Source organism: Octodon degus, unplaced genomic scaffold (assembly GCF_000260255.1).
Source record: "Octodon degus isolate 3935 unplaced genomic scaffold, OctDeg1.0 scaffold00037, whole genome shotgun sequence".
NCBI lineage: Eukaryota > Metazoa > Chordata > Mammalia > Rodentia > Octodontidae > Octodon > Octodon degus.
In genome coordinates, this window is record NW_004524613.1 from 1481649 (window position 1) to 1501429 (window position 19781).

General features: G+C 43.3%; 1 protein-coding gene across 2 annotated transcripts in view; it reads left to right on the plus strand.

Annotated features, from left to right (window-relative positions):
* Positions 1-332: 332 nt before the first annotated feature.
* Positions 333-19781, plus strand: part of Tbc1d20 (TBC1 domain family member 20) — a 39683-nt gene continuing 20234 nt past the window's right edge. For both annotated transcript variants that reach the window (XR_002821011.1, XM_023714748.1), the window contains exons 1-2: positions 333-543; positions 12056-12241. Coding sequence is in view for 1 of the 2 variants with exons in the window: in XM_023714748.1 (XP_023570516.1) it covers positions 474-543; positions 12056-12241 (256 nt within the window). In the remaining variant the exon portion in view is untranslated. The remainder of the gene's footprint in view (positions 544-12055; positions 12242-19781) is intronic.

Below are 19781 nucleotides of genomic sequence, written 5' to 3' on the forward strand. Positions count from 1 at the left end.
GTTGCCAAGTATGGCAGGTGTTCCTGTGGGACAGCGATATAGGTAAAATGGAAGCAAAAACAATAGCTCATAATTACGAAAAAAGTCAACCATTCGCTTAGTAACCTATGCACAAATTCAATAATCTTGTGAGCTTACTATGTTTATTATAATCACTACCGTTTTACAGATTAATAAAAGCAAAAGATGACCAAATGCGGCTCCAATTACACTGGGCCGGACGGTTCCGACGAAACCAACTCGCACCCTCCTCCCTGCGCCTTACCCCGCCCTCCAGCCGCGACGTGCGTGCCGGCGGACGCCCGCGTAGCGAAGGTCACGTGCCGGCGTGGGCGCGGACCCGCCTGCGCGCCGCGGGGCCACGGAGCCGAAGCCTCCCCTCCGGACGGGCCCCGCGTTGCGCTGCCGGAGCCGCGTCTCCTGAGGGCTCGGCTGCCGGCCGGGGCTCGGGCAGGGGCCCGGGCCCCCGGGACATGGCCCTCCGGCGTGAGCAGCGCGACGGCCCTACTTCCAGCCGCTGGGAGGGTGGCACTCGGAAGGCAGGTACGGAAGCCGGCGGGGCCGCTGGGGAGCAGCCTGCGAGGATGGCCTAGGGGCCGTGCGGCGAGGGGCGAGGGACAGCTGTCGGAGGTGCTGGCCGCGGACGAGGCCTGGGGTCGGGAGGCGGCGAGAAGAAAGGGGTGGCGGCCCCGGCTCGCGCCTAGAGCGGGAGAGGGCCTGGCGTCGGTCCTGTGCGGACCGCGGGGAAAGGGGGCAGACTCGCATCCGTAAAGGAAAGTGGAGGGCCCTCCGCGGCGGCCTCCTCCTGCCCGGAGCGGACAGTTGGCTCCGGAGAGCCGAGGCCAAGCCTCGCCTCCGGGCCTGACACTGGCGGCCACGTCTGCACTGCCGGTGCCGCCTTCCTCGTTGTCAGGAACGGTTCCCAAACTTCACTCCCACCGCTGTGTTCCCTTGTGCAGTCTCCTTGTAACACTGTTCCATTGAATTACCTTGAGGCCCGCCCTTTTTAAACCTTCATCTTAACTCATTCACACAGTTGTGCGAAATTCCAGAACAGTTTTGATTTCAGAAAGAACGCTTTGCTCTTCAGCACTCGCTCCAGTCTCCGCAGCTCCTCACAGCTGCTCTCTACTTTCTGTCCCTATTCTGTGCAGCCTACTTTAACATTTGTGTAAAAAGCGATTCTGTTTTTTATACTCGTTCAGTCTAAACAGTATCTATGAAGTCATGATTTTGTTGCTCGTATTCTCTTTTTTAAAAATACTTTTATTGAGAAACAAATAGCAATGAGACAGTTTCAAAACCGATTAGTGGGACTGTTGATCGTATTCTCGAACACGTTTTTCATATACATGCCAGTTAAAATTATGAATGTTTACCCTGTACCAAGTAAAATATTTTTCCTCCTTGGAGAAAACTGTCCCTCCTCTTCTGATGGGATGGGGGATGCCCGTCATAGAACCAATCATGTTATGTCAACTGGAGCTATGTAAACAAGTTCAACCCCATGTTTTGATGAAGCTTCTCTTGTGCATGTCTTATTTCTTGGAGCTTATTTTCTGTTCTTTTCTTCTGATACAGGTTGTAAATGGAGCGCAGTGCACATACGTTTTTCTGTGCTCTTTGGCATGATAACCCCTTGCTGGTGTTTGTGTGACATCTGTCCTCATGGCATAATTGTCACTGCTCAAGTGACATGGGTCTTCTGACCTGTTGCAGTGCAACTGTATCTAGGTTATAAGACTAGCCACCCAGTTCCCTTGAGTTTTCTTTTCCAGGTAAAAAAGAATTTAGATATGGGGTAGGGGATTGAATTTAAATCATATTTAAAAATTGATGGCAGAGCTACTGGAATCTCTCATGATCAGGTTGGTTTACTCTGTTGCCAGCTGTCCTCCAGACTTGGAGTAAAGCAACACACACACACACACACACACACACACACCCCAAGTTGCCCAGGCTGGGCTCTAACTTGGAATTGGAGTCCTTGGGCCTCTTCTCCTAAAGTGCTAGTGGGGTGTGCTGCCACACCCAGCTTGCTTTTTTTTTTTTTTTTTTTTTTTGCGGAACCAGGGATCAAACTCAGACCCTTGTGCTTGCCGGGGAAGTGCTTATTCCACTGAGCCATCTCCCCAGCCTCCAACACACCCAGCTTTAAAGCGCCTTTTCTTTCTTTCTTTCCTTCCTTCCTTTTTTTTTTTTTTAAATGTATTTAGTACAGGGTCTCACTACGCAGATCTCACTCGTAGTCATCGTCCTGTTTTTCAGTCTCCCAGTCACTGGGTCAACACAGCACGCAAAGGATTGAACCCCAGTCGCTGCATCTGCCTAAGCAGGCACTTTAATCCACGGGGCTAATCCACGGGGCTATGTGGCAGACTGTCTGTCTGTCTTTCTTTCAACAGAGTCTCGCTATGCAGCTCAGGGTGGCCTTGAGCTCACTTTGTAGCCCAGGCTGGCCTTGGGGAAACTCACAAGAATCCTCCTGCTTCAGCCTTCTGAGTGCTGGGATTACAGGCATGTATCACCACACCTGGTGAAAAAAGCATCTTTTCTTGATGCGTGTTTATGTTTCAGGTGGTTGATAAATCTCTTCTAATTTGGGTACTGTTTTGTAGAAACTAATTAGGACCACTAGAGAAAAGGCCACTTTGTTTTGTTTTGTTGTTAATAGGAATCTTACCCGGAATAAGGTTGTTTTCCTCTTCTGCTGTCCATCTCTGGTACAGACATGATGTTTAAGCTTAAATTTTCAAGTTTAAGGGGCTGGGGAGATAGCTCAGTTGAGTAATCGCTTGCCTGGCAAGCTCAAGTGCCTGAGTTCAATCCCCGGCTCCGCCAAAAAAATAAATAAATAAAAAATAAAAATTTTCAAGTTTATTTCTAAGGTTACCATCAGGATTTCAAGGAGATATGTCTGTCTAGGACTATATTATATATATATATATATTATATCCCCTTCTCCCCTTCCCTCTTTTTCTTTCTCCCCTCCCCCATCTTTTATTGTTTTGATTGAGGCTAATATTTTTAAATTTGACTTTAGCCAGGGTTATATCTCAGTGGCACAATGGCAAACCAAAAAATAAATAGATAAATAAATTTGAGTTTAAATTTTGCTTAAGGACTGTAAGATAGGGCTGGGGAAATAGCTCAGTGACTGAAGCACCTGTCTGACAAGCACAAGGTCCTGCGTTTGATCCCCAGTACTGAAAAAGAGAAGAGTCCAGTAAAAAATAAATAAATAAAAATTAAAAAGAGAAAAAAAAAAAAAACCTGTAAAGTTAGCTAGGCATGGTGATGCACGCCTTTAAACCCAGGATTCTGGGAGCTGAGGCAGGAAAATCATTGTGAGTTCAATGCCAACTGGAGCTATGTAAACAAGTTCAACACCAGCATGCAAGGCCAGCTTACACTATCTAGTGAGACCCTATCTTAAAAAAAAAAAAAAAAAAAAAACACTAACGTTAGCTGGTCATAGTGGTGCATTTCTCTAATCTCAGCCCTCATGAAGCAGAGCTGGGAGGATAGCCAGCCTAGGCAACAAACATAGTGAGTTCAAGGCCAGCCTGAATGACATAGTGAGACCCTGTCTTGAAAAATAAAAAAATAACAATATATAAATAAATAGTTTCCTTCATAAGCAAGCTTAAACCAAGTAACAAGTATGAAATTGTGTTCTTTCATCTAAGCTTCCATTATATAAAGTGTAAATTGCTTACCTAATCCAATTGACTTAATTAGTTTGAGGTCATGGAAACTTTGAGAGGGTAGCTGAGATCTTTAGTCATAGTCCTTCCACTACATATTAGTTTCCCCAAGCCAGGGACTTTTGGAGATACCTGGTAGTCAGGGGAGGCAGAAATCTATACTTGGGTTTTGTAGCCAGAGTTTGGAGGATGTTTAATACACTAATGAACTGAGCCATCAGTGTGTGTGTGTGTGTGTGTGTGTGTGTGTGTGTGTGTTGCTGGGCCTCAAATCTAGGGGCTTATTGTGCAAGGCAAGAGCTCTGTCTACCACTGAGCCACATCCCCAGCCCTGGACTGGGCGGGCCATCTTTATCTGAACATAAAGAACTAGAGTACCTCCTCCGTGGCGTTTTAATGGAGAGCAGGCCAAAGTAGTGCCTATATCATTCCTTTTTCTTTTGTTGAGTGAAGTACTTTTCAGGTGTTGGGGATTTATTTATAATTTCATTTCATCATTATGATAGCCAAGCCCTGTACTATAAAGGAATTTGGAATATATCAACTTTGGAATGTACAACACACATTTCTTAATGAGGTACTGTATAAGTTGGGGAGGAAAGGAGTCAGAGTTTAGAGAGATAATAGGATATCTCCTGGTGAAAGGTAGTCTTTTCCTCCTGAACCTAAAACAGCATTCTAGAATCCAGAATGTATGTCCTCATGCCCACTTCAGCAGTACATGTACAAAAATGTGTGTCCTACTCTAAAATCTGTACCTAACATTTATTTTAACATAAAATAGAGTTCGATATTCATTTTAGTCTTCCTGAGCAGTAGTCCTGTGAATTTTCTGAGATAAGTAGGACATGTGTTAGTTGTTCAATAGAGACCCTGGTTACTTTTCTCATTTTGTAGCTGTTGACCTTCTCACTCTACAGTTTTGAACATCTATAGCTCACTTGAGTTTTGCTTTCTCTTACCTTTCTGTAGCACAATGTGAGCCTCAGCATTGGTGCAATATAAAGTATGCGTGGGGTGGCACAGCAACCACTTCTTCATCTGCCACTAACATCTTGCTTTCAGTTGTGAGACAAGGGAGGCAGTGATGGCCTGAACAGACCCACAGATGTGCAGTACCCTACCCTGTGAAGCACCAGGAGCTTTAGAAGCAACAGAGTCTACAAATCTGTTTAGAATTCTGCAGTGAGCATATGCTTAGTAATGGTATAGGAAAAGTGATGTCACTATAGGCAATGTCTTCTAGTGGAACAGTAACTGAACTAAAATTTTACTCTATATGTTTATTGAACTCCAAACATAAAAAGATAGCCTTAAAATTGAGGATTCACCTGTGGCACAAGCCTATAATCCCAGTCTAGAATCCTTGTCTCGGGGAAGAACAAAGAAGGAGGAAAAATATACAAGATCAGAAATAGAATGGAAACAGTCTTTTTAAAAAAGAGCTGGACGTGGTGGTACATGCCTGTAATTCCAGCACTTGGGAAGGCTGAAGCAGGAGGATTGCCTTGAGTTTGAGGTCAGCCAGAACTACATAGCAAGACCCTGTCTCAAAAAAGGAAGAGAGAGGGAAAAGAAAAAGATAATTGAAGCTGTGGTTTGGGTTCAGAGTTAGTTAACATTCTGGCAGATACCAGAACCACATCAAATCCCACTGATTGCATCCAGTGTTCTTCCAAGATATAAGCAGCAGCTTCCTCCTCTCCCCCAGTTTGCTGAATAGCTAGTTGGAAAGAGGATGAAATATATCTAAACACATGAGGAAATTTTCCTGTACTCTTAGTAAATGAGTCAACAGAATTTCTCAATTTCACTTTTCCTCAAGCAGTACTGTCTTAGATTTAATTCCTGTTATGGTGGAAGGTGGAGGGGCGTTAAGACAGAGTCTCACTGTGTAATACAAACTGGCCTTGAACTCACAGCAGTCCTCCTGCCTCGGCCTCCCAAGTGCTGGGATTATAGGCACATGCCACCAGCCTGGCTAAGTGCTGTTAGTTTATGATATGTGGAGTTTGATCGGTAGCGGGAGCGGCGAGCGGACCCCAGAGAGCCCTGAGCAGCCCCACCACCTCCTCCGGCCTAGTTACCATCACACACCGGGAGGAACCGCAGCTGCCACAGCCGGCCCCAGTCACCATCACTGCAACCATGAGCAGCGAGGCCGAGACCCAGCAGCTGCCCGCCGCTGTTGCCCCCGCCCTCAGCGCTGCTGACACCAAGCCCTGCACCACGGCAGCAGCGCAGGGAGCGGAGGCCCCGGCGGCCTCACATGCCGGTGGGGACAAGAAGGTCATCACAAGGAAGGTTTTGGGAACAGTAAAAGGATTCAGTGTAAGAAACGGATATGGCTTCATCAACAGGAAGGACACCAGGGAAGCTGTATTTGTACACCAGACTGCCATAAAGAAGAACAACCCCAGGAAGGACCTTCGCAGTGTAGGAGATGGAGAGACTGCGGAGTTTGGTGTTGCTGAAGGAGAAATGGGTTAGGAGGCAGCAAGTGTTAACAGGTCCTGGTGGAGCTCCAGTTCAAGGCAGTAAATACACAGCAGACGGTAACCATTATAGACGCTATCTACGTCTTAGGAGTCCTCCACGCAATTACCAGCAGAATTACCAGAATAGTAAGAGTGGGGAAAAGAGCCCTACCGCAGGCAAAGTTCCCACATGCAGAGACCCTATGGGCGTCGGCCACAGTATTCCAACCCTCCTGTGCAAGAAGTGATGGAGAGGGGGCTGGGGAGATGGCTCAGTGGAATATGCGCTTGACAGAAGCGCAAGGGCCTGAGTTCAATCCCCGGTTCCACCAAAAAAAAAGAAGTGATGGAGGGTGCTGACAACCAGGGTGCAGGAGAACAAGGTAGACAAGTGAGACAGAATATGTATTGAGATTATACACCACGATTCCGCAGGGGCCCTCCTCGCCAAAGACAGCCTAGAGAGGATGGAAATGAAGAAGATAAGGAAAATCAAGGGGATGAGACCCAAGGTCAGCAGCCACCTCAACGTCGGTACCCTTGCAAATTACCAACGTAGACACCCAGAAAACCCTAAACCACAAGACGGCAAAGAGACAAAAGCAGCTGATCCACCAGCTGAAAATTCATCTGCTCCCCAGGCTGAGCAGGGCGGGGCTGAGTAAACGCCAGCTTAACATCTCTACCATCATCAGGTTTAGTCATCCAGCAAGAAAGCAACAAAGGGCTGGCGAGATGGCTCGGTGGAATAAGTACTTCCCTGGCAAATGCAAGGACCTGAGTTCAATCCCCGCTTCTGCAAAGAGAAAAAACCAAATAGGAAATTCCAACAATAAAAAATGAATAAAAGATTGGGACTGAAGACCTTAAGTGCTTGCTTTTTGCCTCTTGACCAGATAACTAGAACTATCTGCATTATCTATGCAGCATGGGGTTTTTATTATTTTTATCTAAAGACATCTCTTTAAAAAGCCTGCTTTTTCTCAATACACCTTTAAAGGTTTTTAAATTGTTTCATATCTGGTCAAGTTGAGGTTTTTAAGAACTTCATTTTTAATTTGTAATGAAAGTTTACAACTTGATTTTTTCAAAAAAGTCAACAAACTGCAAGCACCTATTCATAAAGGTCTTAAATAATTGTCAAAAAAAATTATGATATGTGGAAAGTGCAAGGAAACTCGTATTTTGTTTTGATTTTAAGTTTGGCCTCCTTTGCATCAAAGAGCTTCTTGGGTTGTTTTTTGTTTATTTGTTTTTAATGTATTTGGTACAGGATCTCACTACAAAGCTCGGACTTGTAGTGATCCTCCTGTTTTTAGCCCCCCCAGCACTGAGATTACAGCACTCTGTGGCCATTGTGGCATGTGGTGCTGGGGATCAAACCCTGGTCCCTGTACTTGCCTAAGCAGGCACTTAGTCCACTGAGCTATTTTGCAGTCCCTGGAAACTCAAGTTTTACAAAATTTATAGGTCAGACTTGGCAGTGCACCCCTGTAATAATCCCAGCTCTTGGGAGACTGAGGCAGAAGAGCATTGCGAGTTTGAAACTAGCTTGGGCTACCAAGTGAGCTCAAGGATCCTGTCAAGAAAAAAAAATTATATACATTGGATTTATTTTGTTGTTGGAAATTAATTAAATTCCTGTCTATATTCTGTCTCATCATATATTTGTCATATAAAAAGTGTCTCAGGCAGTGGGTACAGTTAATGTTTGCCTTGCATGTGCAAAGCCTGGCTTCCATCCCCAGTGCCAGGAAAACAAAAAAAAAATCACTGTGATTTTCCTGTTTGTGACCCCTCCCTGAAAATATTCAGCTTGGTCTTCCAAAAATTGATGGCCCTGAAGGATGAAACCCAGATTCCTGCTGAGCATGGTGATACATGCTTGTGATCCCAATGCTTAGAAAGCTGAGATGGGAGGGTCATCAGTTTGAGGACAACCTGCACTGCCTAGTGAGACAGCCCCATCACCATCACCATTAAAAAGAAAAAGGGAAACCCAGACTCCTTAGCATGTTGAATCCACCCAGACTTTTGACTAGCCTCAGTCCCTGCAGGCTGTCCTGCTTCTGGTGTCTTCCCTGAGTTTGACTTCATTACCCCATAGAACTTGTATTGTTTTCTTGGTGGATATGGTATGCTACTTTATTAATACAACAGGGGTCTTGCACATGCTCTCCTCTGCCAGGAAGAATTTCCCTTTGATCTTCTTGACTAGGCCTTTCCTCATTGTGTTGGAAGTAGTCATTCTTCCCTGTGAGTTTCCGTGGTGCTTCAAGATTCTGTTGCATGCTGAACAGTTGCATCCCTCCCTGCTGTGAGCTTCTCAAGGGCTGGGAGGAAGCCATACCCATCTTTTTATGCCACTACAGAGCTTAATGTAGGTAGACACTCATTAAATAATGGCCTGGTGGGTAGATGGACAGATGGGAAGGTGGGTGGAAGGAAAATCTAAGCCAGAATCTTGATGTACTTCATAAACATTTTAACTAGTTAGGTGCCTTGCTGACAGAGAATTGGAAACTTGATTTTTTTGCTTTCTAAGTAAAGCAGCCATTAATTTAGCCTCAAGACTAGCCCATTTTTAACCATGCAGGAAACAGCAGTTATATCAAGACTAATCGAAGGAAGGTTTAAAACAAATGGCCACCCTCCTCTGTTGTTTTGTTTTTTTTTGGGGGGGGGTTGTTTGTTTAAATTTGTTTTGTCTTTTTGAGACAGGATCTCACTGTGTGGTTCAGGCTACTTTGAGCTCACTTTATATGCCAGGCTGGTCTCAAACTCTCAGTGACCCTCCTGCCTCAGCCTCCTGAGTGCAGGGATTATAGGTGAGCTCCACCATGCCTGGCACCCTCCTCGGTTCTAGAGAAACCATCAGCAGTCTAGCCAGAAGAACAGGTTTACCTGGGCAGAAAGTTACATCTTTTCCTATTTGGCCTGCAACTGTGTGTGACTCCAAACCTTAGTTTGTTTGACTTTGTATGTCATATTTTCTCATATGTCATGGGAACTTAATGCCAACTCTCATTTGTATTACTAGTGCGCAGCTTTGTCATGGATGTAGTTTGTAAACTACCATTGTGTCAGAATAGAACCTTGCTGGAGGAAGCTGCTTCATTCCTCTTCTGAAGTCTAACCTACCTTCTGGTGTTATTTTCTGCCTTACATTAACTCTAGTACCAGTGTCTGGTGCCTATTCTTTTTTCTTCCTTTTTTTTTTTTTTTTTTTTTCTTTCAGTAGTGAGGATTTCTGCATGCTAGGCAAGCACTTCCACTGAGCTATATCCCAGCCCCATAACCTTTTTTTTTAATGAGTCTGTTTACTGTCAGAGTAAAGGGCGTCCTTGTTTGCAAGCCTTCTATTCTATAACCCACTAGTTCTCCCTTTTTAAGGTATACTTTTAAGATATCTGACCTGCCAGTCTCTGAGCTCTTCACCTTGACTGTCACCAGGAGCAGTTACAGTGCACTGTCTTGTGATACTTGTTATGTTTAACTTGTTTTTGATTTATCATCTCCATGGTGAAGGCAACAGAAAGAATGAGTGAAAGTAGGCAGCATTCATTTAACTTTTAGCAAGCCATTTCTAAAAGCAGACATTGTATGTAAAACTCTGAAAACCTATGGGCCCTTTATTCTATTTCATTTAATGGGAATTGAACACAGGACCTTAAGGCCTACTCTTTTTTTATGTATTTAGCACAGGGTCTACAGGGTCTCACTACACAGAACTTGTAGTGATTCTCATGTTTTCAACCTCCCAAATGCTGGGATTATAGGCACACATCATCACGCCCAGTCTCAATTGCCATCTCAGCATACCCAGAGAGCGGGGCCAGCACAGCACACCAAGGGTGGAACCACTGTCCCTGGTTCTGCCTAAACTGGCGCTTTAATCCACTGAGCTATCTGGCTGGCCTTTGAACACAGGACCTTATGCATGGTAGGGTAGCACTGAGCTAAACCCCGGCCCACTTTTTTTTTTTTAATGTATTTTAGTACAAGGTCTATAGGATCTCACTACATAGATCACACTTGCAGTGATTCTCCTGTTTTTAACCACCCAAAGTGCTGGGATGGCTTTATTTTTTATTTTGACATAGGGTCTTGCTAAATTATTGTAGTGATTCTCATGTTTTCAACCTCCCAAATGCTGGGATTACAGGCACACATCATCATGCCCAGTCTCAATTGCCATCTCAGCATACCCAGAGAGCGGGGCCAGCACAGCACATCCAGGCTGACCCCAAACTCATGATTGTCCTTTCTCAGCATCCCAAGTAGCTGGGATTACAGCCTTGGGCTAGAACCCATTATTTTAAATAGAAGAATTACATGATGATATCAGCCACAGACTACCAACCCATTTTCTTAAGAAGTCATTTAAACTCAGTAAAATGTCTGTAAGTAGCATAAGAATGAATGTAAGATGCTTTAAGCTTTACTTCCTGATCACTGGTGATTAATAGGGTTGTTGCAAATCATTTACTTTATGTGCAGTAGTACAGCATCTCTGCAGCCATGCTGGAAAGCCAAGGAGCCTTGCGCACTTGTTTAAAAATATTTCCATGCAATTCTGATGTGGCATGTAGCTGAAGATGTTTCCATGTGATTTTGTGTATTGTGTATTTTTGTTTCTTTTGTTTTATAGTTATGGGCATCAAAGTCAGGACCTCAATAAGCACTTTACCCAGAGAGGAGCTTGTCTAGGAGGGAGAAAAGAATCTTCAGCCCTAGTTCTGAATTTATAAACAAGGGAAAGCTCTTAGCTTGAGATTTATAAGCTCTGTAGTTTAGTTTTTGATTTTGTTTTGTTTTGTTTTGTTTTAATGTACTTGGTACAGGGTCTCACTGTGCAGCTTGGACTTGTAGTGATACTCCTGTTTTCAGCCTCCCTGGTGCTAGGATTACAGGCTTCTGCCACCGCTCGGGGTCTAGATGGCTGGCTCAGCATATGGTGCCAGGGATTGAACCCTGGTCCCTGCACTTGCCTGAGCAAGTGAGCTATCTCGCCAGTCCTTGAAGTTTGGATATTAAGAAAGAACAGGAAAACATTGACACTAACTGCTAGATATGCTTGTGGATTAACTGAATATTTATTATAATTGTAATTTCTTGCTGGTTACTTACAGTATATCTCTATTGTGGTCTTTTTTCTTTTCTTTTTTTTTTTTTTTTTTTGCTTTCATTTGGTTTAGTCTTTCTGAGGCAGGGTTTTATTATGCAGTTCAGTCTGGCTTTGAATTCACCTTTGTAGCCCTTGCTAGTCTGGAACTCCCAGTGATCTGAGTGCTTGGATCACAAGCATGCAGCACCACAGTGGGCCTTTCTCTTGTGTTTTATGTCGTGTTTTATGTGTTTGTGCCAGTTAAATATCTGTAGGTTTATTTTTTAAAATCTGCTCTTTCAGAATGAGTTAAACTTATATTCGGTCAATTTGAACTGTGTACCATGGTGACTGTCCTGACAGGAAAACTGTCAACCCAGAGGGCCAAGAAGTGATGTGTTCTGCCCAAAGTTGCAGAACTAATAATAAGTTGCAGAGCCAGGCTTTGAATCGCCTCTCTGATATCAGCACATTCTTTTTTAACTGCCCTTTTTCTTCAAAAAATGTAATTATTCTGTGCATATCATTGTTGGTCCAAATCTATAGGAAAATATCATCTTTTTAAAAGTAGGCAACTTGATGTATATTTTCTAGTAAGCGCTCTTCAGTATACTCCTGCCTCTGCCTGCAGGTGATCTAGGCATTGTCTGCGTAAGAGAAGTTACCTATCTTATTTCAAACCCTAGCTAGGACAGGAAGCCCTAAGCAGAAAGCCACACTGCTGTATGTGTCTGACACTCCCCACACATTGTGTTTTTTTACAGACCTCAACACCAAAAGGAAAAAGAAAGTGGCAGAGATATACCAGGCTCTGAACAGTGAGCCCACTGACGTGGCTGCCCTCAGACGCATGGCTATCAGTGAAGGAGGACTCCTGACCGATGAAATCAGACAAAAAGTGTGGCCCAAGCTCCTCAATGTCAGCACCAGTGACCCACCACCTGTACCAGGTACTGGGTGTGGGGTCCCAGGGAGGAGCTTGTCTAGGAGTCAGGGAAAAAAGAATTGTGGGATGATTGATTTTTAAAAATTTCTTTCTTTTCTGAGACAGGATCTCACTGCATAGTTCTAGCTATCTTTAAACTCACTCTGTAGCCCAGGCTGGCATGGAACTCACAGTGGTCCTCCTAGCTGGGCCTCCCAAGTGCTGGGATTACAGGTGTGCACCACCATGCCCAGCTTTGTGCCCATTTTAAACCAAAGATAGATAAATACATTGAATTCTAGAGCTCACTCTGAAAATAAGGCCTGATAACTGATAAGCAGAATTTTATTCACACCTGAAATGAGCTTTTATAAAAGCTTTTATAAATAGCTCAGCAGATTAAAGCACCTGCAAGCAGGCACAGGGGCCAGGAGTTCAATCCCCAGGCCTGTGGTGCCAGCCCCACCCCCAGGGCATGCTGAAAGGGCAGTTGAAACTGGGCATGGTGGTACATGCCTGTAATCCCAGCTCTTCGGAGGTTGTAAACAGGCAGATCACTAGGAATCCAATCTATTTTTTTTTCTTTTTTTTTTTTTCTTTTTTTTTGTTATACAAACTTGAAATATTTTAATACCTCCAGAAGTAGCATATAGGTAATAACAGCATAATTCAAAAGGAAAGAGAAGTTGCAATATGCTCCTGGGTGAACAATAAAGAGCTTTCAATAGGATAGCTATGCAGGACTATATAGTATATATTAAATGAACCCTTATTTAAGGGTCATTGAAGATTTCTATGAAACGGTACCAGTCTTATGTTGGGTTATACACCTATTTTTTTTTCATATATATGTGTGTGTATGTGTGTATAAAAAACAGGGAAGAAGTAATATAAAGTCAACAGAAAATGGAAATATACTTTTCAAAGTTTCTAATACTAGGAGAAGATATCATACGATCTTTTAAATAAATTCTAAGTCAAAGATATAGTATAAATCTTAGAACAAAAATTAAAATTAAGGGCTGGGGAGATGGCTCAGTGGAATAAGCACTTCCCTGGCAAGCACAAGGCCCTGAGTTCAATTCCCAGTTCCACCAAAAAAAAAAAAAAAAAATTAAGATTAAGCAATATTCAGAAAATTAAATACTAATTAATTTAAAATTAAATGTTTCAAAACAATTGAACTAAGGAAAAGTTTTCATGATAGCAAAGAAGTACTAAGAGTAAAACATAATAAGGTTTATCTTCCTTTCTACCCCATAGGGTGGAAGAGAAGTCCATTTGTAGTGTGCTGAAATATTTTGCTGCTGAACACAAAAGAATAACTGAAAGACTACTACTGTCTGCCTCTTATTCTCCTGTGTTTGTTTGCCCTATTTGGTGGGTTCTTTCCATTCTCACTCATGGGGCTGTGATCAATTTGCTCCCTCTAGAATGTCATTTAGTAGTCTGTCTAGGCTTGGCTTTGTCATCTTGAAATTCTTTAGTTGTTCTTTGTCATGGAAGTATTTCACTTCTCCATTATACTTGAAAGCGAGTTTTGCAGAGTATATCAGTCTGGGTTGGAATTTGTTTTCTTGCAAGACTGGAAGTACTTTGCTCCATGCTCTTCTTGACTTGATAGTTTGTGAAGAGAAATCTGCTGTTATTCTGATGGGTTTTCCTTTAAATGTTATGTTTCTTTTCTTTAGCACTTTTTAGTATACTATTCCTGTGCTGAATTTCTGGGATCTTGATTATTATGTCTGGATGTGGTTTTAATTGGGTTAATGTTATTTGGAGTTCTGTATGGTTCGGTTACCTGAATGTCAGATTGTTGCCCCATATTTGGGAAGTTTTCTGCTATTACTTCTGCCCATATTCTTTTTATATCATTTGTATTGACTGCTTCCTTCTCATTGATGCCTGTTAGTCTCACATTGTACATCTTTGCATCGTCTTGCAGGTACTGAATTACTTTTTCCTGCATCCTAATTGTTTTAAGAGATCTTTTCTTTTTCACTAGCTGCAATGGTGTCTTTAAAGTCAGAAAGTCTATTTTCACTTTCACTCAAACGATTTTGCCAGCTTGTGATTGAGGTTTTAATTTCCTGTATATCACTTTGAATCTGTTTCATACATTCTATTTCTTTCCTAAATTGCTTATTTTTTTTATCAGTATATTCTTTTGAAACACTTAGTACTTCTTTGATTATAGTAATCACTACATTTTTTAGTTCCGAAATTATTTCTGATCTGATTTCTTCTCTACCTTTGTGCAGTTGTTTCTTTACTTCCAACGCTGTTGTTTTAGCGATATCTGGTGTGTGATTTCCAGTTTCCTCTATGCTAGTGTCTTCTGCATTTGTACTGGGTGGACTCGGGGCCTGAGACTGAATTCTGTTCCTTCTCTTTGTCATTTTGTATACCACTGTCTTCTGACCTTTGGCGTAGAGCTTAGATAGAGTTATTACCTTACCACCAGGTCCAGATCTACAAAGTTCAGATTCCTCTGGGTGGGTGTTGCTTGGATCTGGCTGGGATCTGGCTGCTGTGCTCCACTTCTTCCTGCTGCAGCTGTTGCAGTTGAACCCTTTGTGTCACTCTGGCAAGATGTTCTGCTCCTGAATCAGCTGGGTGGGTCTTGCCTCTAGCCTCTTTGCAGGGAGTTCTGCTGAAGGATTCCACACTGGGCCTGCACTCTGAGTCGAATGAGGATCCAGTGGACCCCAGGCGGTCTTGGATAAGACCGGGCCTGCGCTGTGGGTTGAGTCAGGATCCGCGGCCCTGGGTCATCTCACACTCTGGACGTGCACTCTGGATATATTTGGGATCTAGCGGTCCCAGGCAGTCTCACTTACACACCCGGCCTGCCGGGCCTGCATTCTGGGTCTATTCAGCATCTGGTTGCACTGGGTCCTCTCACACACCGGGCCTGTGCTCTGGTAGGAGTCCAATCTAGTAATGAAAGCCTGAATACCCTGTAGACCCTTCCCTGATAATAATAATAATAATAATAATAATAATAATAATAATAATAATAATAATAATAATAATAATAATATAAAATACTGGCTAGGAAAGAAAGTGTTAGGAATGCCTTTTCTGGTTCAGATTCTACTCTATTGGAAGTGTGTTGTAGGAATCTGTATTTTATTTTTTTTTTATTATTATTATTTTTTTAATATTTATTTACGTTTATTTATTACATTTATTTATTGTGTGTGTGTGGCCAGCTCAGCCCACCAGGGGGCGGGGCTGGCTGGCATGTGGTGCTGGAGGATTGAACCACAGTCTCTGATGCTTTGCCAAGCTTGTTTCAAGTAGGTGCTTTAGACCACTGAGCCATCTCTCCAGCCCAGGAATCTGTATTTTAATAAGCACCTCAGCTGATTCTTACACAGAGGGACTACATTTTGCAAAATGAACACTTTTGGGTTGGGGAGATAGCTCAGTAGAATAAGTGCTTACCTGGCAAGTGCAAGGTCCTGAGTTCAATCTCCGGTACCGGAAGAAAAAAAAAAAACTTTTTGTTGGGAAATATTATTGGAGTTCCAGAATTCAGTATTTGCTGGGCACAGTGGAGCATGCCTGCAATCCCAGCAGCTCAGGAAGCTGAGGCAGGAGAACCATCATGAATTTGAGGCCAGCCTGGACAACTTCGTTGCAAGACTATCTTGAAAAAATTTCTAAATTCTCTAATTGTACAGAAAGCTGTTATGAAAATAATTTGCAGAGTCATGTAGAGAAAGGAATTCCTGAAATGCAGTTAAAAATACAAAAACATTACAGTGGGACTGTGAGTGCATTTTGCTGTCCGTCTGCTCCATTCATTGACTTTATTGCTTTGATGCTGTTTTGGCAAAAGGCCAGATGCTGGGGCTGTTTTCCTCTCATTTGGCAGATGTTAGCTGTACTACTATTGTGTGCCAGGCTCAGAAGATGATGACTCTGCCCAAAAAAGCTCACAGTGCAGTGGCACTGCCAAGGAGGCACTGAGTCACCACTCTTCTCTGGAGCGGCTGGCACTCCATTGGAGGGCAAATGCATTGCCATCTTTACTTTGCTATCAGATCCCACACTTCTTGGTTCTCCTATTGAGATGAAGTCTGTATGTAAGGAAGAATTGTACAGGCTTCTTTGCGAGCTGCCGGCCTGGGTTGTAAGGAAAATGGACCCTTCTTTGATAGTCCTTGATTTGGGTTGAGGAAAATGTACACCTACACATAGCAAGAGACAGCCTCCTTACTTTTATATTGTATCCAGCTTATGCCCTGATCACAAGGTCTGTCTCTTGTCAATGGCATCATAATTTTATAATTTTAAGGATAAGAAATATCAAAATTATGCTGGGCGTGGTGGTGCACACCTGTAGTCCCAGGTCTTGGGAAGCTGAAGCAGGAAAACTGCTTAAGAGTTCAAGGCCAGCCTGAACTGTATAGCAACACACTATGCAAAAAGGGGGAAAAAATTGTGTGTGTGAAGGATGTAGTAGGAATTAAAACCAAAGACACCCTGCCACTGAGCTACATCCCAGCTTTTTTTCTTTTTTCTTATTTTTTTCAGACAGTGTTTCAGTAAGTTGCCTAGGTGATACACTTGTGATCCTCCTGTTTCAATGCTGGTATCATAGGCATGCAAACAATACCTGGCTAGATTTTCCTTTATCTGACTTTACTCCTTTCCAGCAGCTCAGTGCTCCTGTAGTGGTACAGAAGGTAGAGTGTCACAGTGGTTTCCATAGCCATGATTTTATGCAGTCATTGTGGTGATCTGAGAAGTACAGAGGGAAAGGATTATCCTCACTTCTAATATGGGCAGGACCCCAGTTATGTACAGGGCAGCCTCTACAGGCACAGGCCTCCTGACTTCTCTGCTGCTCTCTACCCACCGTACTGGCCACCTGCCCAGCCTGTGTCCCTCTTCTACCATCTTCTTTTGAATGTTTTTGTTTGTTCGTTGTTTGTTTGTTTTTGCAGAACTGAGAATTGAACTCAGACCCTTGCACTTGCCAGGCAAGTACTTATTCTACTGAGCCATCTCCCTGGCCCCTGTACCATCTTCTTGACTTGTATGAAATACCATGTGTTTTGAACTAAAATAGGGATTTCTTTAACAAATGTGTCTTGAGTCATAGCCTCTTCAAGATTAAGGTAAAGAGACCAGGAAAAGCAAAGGCTGCCAACAGGAAGCCAAAAAACCATCTCCTAATTAACTGTGCAGGCTCCTGTGATTGACAGAATGAAAGAAGAAGTTGCAGTCTGAAAATTAAAACTTGTGCAGGTATCATTGGGTCTATGTGATCATTCACCTTAGGTAGTCACCTTAGGTAGGCCTCCTGCTACTTCAGACATGTTCTGTAGATTCGATCCAAGTGAATGCAACAGTGGGTGAGCCCGTCACGATACTGGGCACCCACTCAGTGTCTGGATTGTTATTCTCATCCATACACTGGGACCAAGGGAACCCTCCCTATTATCAATGCCAATACACTTATTAAGTGAGGTGGCTACTGGATCACCTATCAAAAGGAAAGGCATCATCAGCTAAATGGGAGAATTAGTCAGGGAGATGTGTCCTTGACCATTGAGAATGTAAGGATGGGTGACAGTGGCCACTACGATTGCAGTGCTGAAGTCCTGGGATTGTTCAGTCTTACAACACTGGGCCAGCCAGGACCACAACAGTTCCAGTATCACCTGTGTCTGTACGTCCACTCTGCCAACACCAGCACACAGAGCCACAGAACAGCCAGGACCACAAGTGTTCCAGCCCATGTCTCTACTGCTCCTCCAGCACCAGCACACAGAGAGCCACAGAATAGAAAATACTCCAACTGTTCCAAGTAAAACAGTAGAAACTTGGCCTGTCTCCTGCTTGCTCAACTCTCCAACAGATGGGAATGGCATGATGACACAGTCTTGAGATGGCCCTGGGCATAACAATCAAAGTGCATTTCCAGCACGAAACCCATCAGTGATCACTGACAAGAGTGTATATCAGAATCCTTGTTTGTAGCTTGGTTTGCTCATTATTTTGGTTGTCACCATTATCAAAAAGTATTTTGTCAACAGAAAGAGGATGTGGACACCAAGCAAGGTTTTGGCCATTTGTACTCAAATTGAAGCTGTGCAACTGCACAGCCCAACAGAAAACAAAATTTGTGTCATCAAGGCTAAACTTTGAGTCACATGTGGAGGCCCAGCAGTACTCTGCCCATGACTGCAAAAGGCAGATTTGTACTCAAATTGAAGCTGTGCAACTGCACAGCCCAACAGAAAACAAAATTTGTGTCATCAAGGCTAAACTTTGAGTCACATGTGGAGGCCCAGCAGTACTCTGCCCATGACTGCAAAAGGCAGTGACCAGACATCATCATGTTAAATGCATTTTCAACACCAGGACCATTTTTCTATACCAGTTTTATCTGTTCTAACAAATCGATGTTACTGGGAAGAATGACTCTCGTGGTCAAAGCCATCTGTGGTCAGATTCATTGCTAACTCAGCCCTGACTTTTTTATGCTAAAACCAGCTCATTCTTTCCAGGCCCTGCAGAGGCCTGTCACAAATATGTCAGAGTTTGTCTTTTCTTTAGACTCCATTATCCTGTTCATCAAAGACAGAACCACTGATAATACAGCAGATGAATACACCACAACTATCAAGAGCAGTAGGATTTAAAAATCAAAATATCAGGCCGGGGAGATAGGTCAATAGAATAAGCACTTGCCTGGCAAGCGCGGGGTCCTGAGTTCAGTCCTTGGTACCACCAAAAAAAAAAAAAAAAAAATCAAAATAACTAATTTGAGACTTCATTTGGAAGTGTTTCATGATTGCCTCTGGCTTTTATGTTGTAATTCTAAATGGAACATTTTGGATATTCCCTAAGTTAGTTTATTTAGTACAGAGTCTACGTTGTGTCAATATACAGATTAGATTCAGTGATCCTTCTGTTTTCAGCCTCCCAAGCCCTGGGATTACAGGAGTGTGCCACCATGCCAAGTCTCAGTTTGCATCTCAGCACACCCCAAGGCAGAGCCAGCACAGCTTGTGGTGCCAGGGATCAAACCACAGTCTCTGCATGTGCCTAAGCAGGCACTTTAATCCGTTGAGCTATCTGGCTGGCCCTGTTCCCTAAGTTCAAATCATGTGAGTGTGCTTGTTTTATGTCTCTTACAAGGAAACAGAAATGAGTCCACCTGTGTCACTGTAGGTCATGAGTCCACCTGATCGCAGGATCCCGACAGCTAACTCAGCTGTCAGATGAAGTTGTAGTATTGACTGGGAACCAAGTAGGCTCCTGGGAAAGACAGTCACTTGCCACCTGGCTCATCCTGTTTGTGCTGTATGTGGTCCTCCCCCTGTACCGTGCTGCTGTGTCTGTGGGCAACTGCCAGCCTCTCTGAATTAAGTTTTAGAATTAGGCTGGGCAGAAATGAATGGGGAGGGGGACTTAGAAAAAAAAATTCTACCTTAAAGGAGTTCTGCTACATGTATAATAGTATGTAAAATTGTTGTCAGCAGTTTTGCTCAATAGTCTAAATTTCTAAATTATGCCCAGGAAACTTTTAGGTTTATTTATTT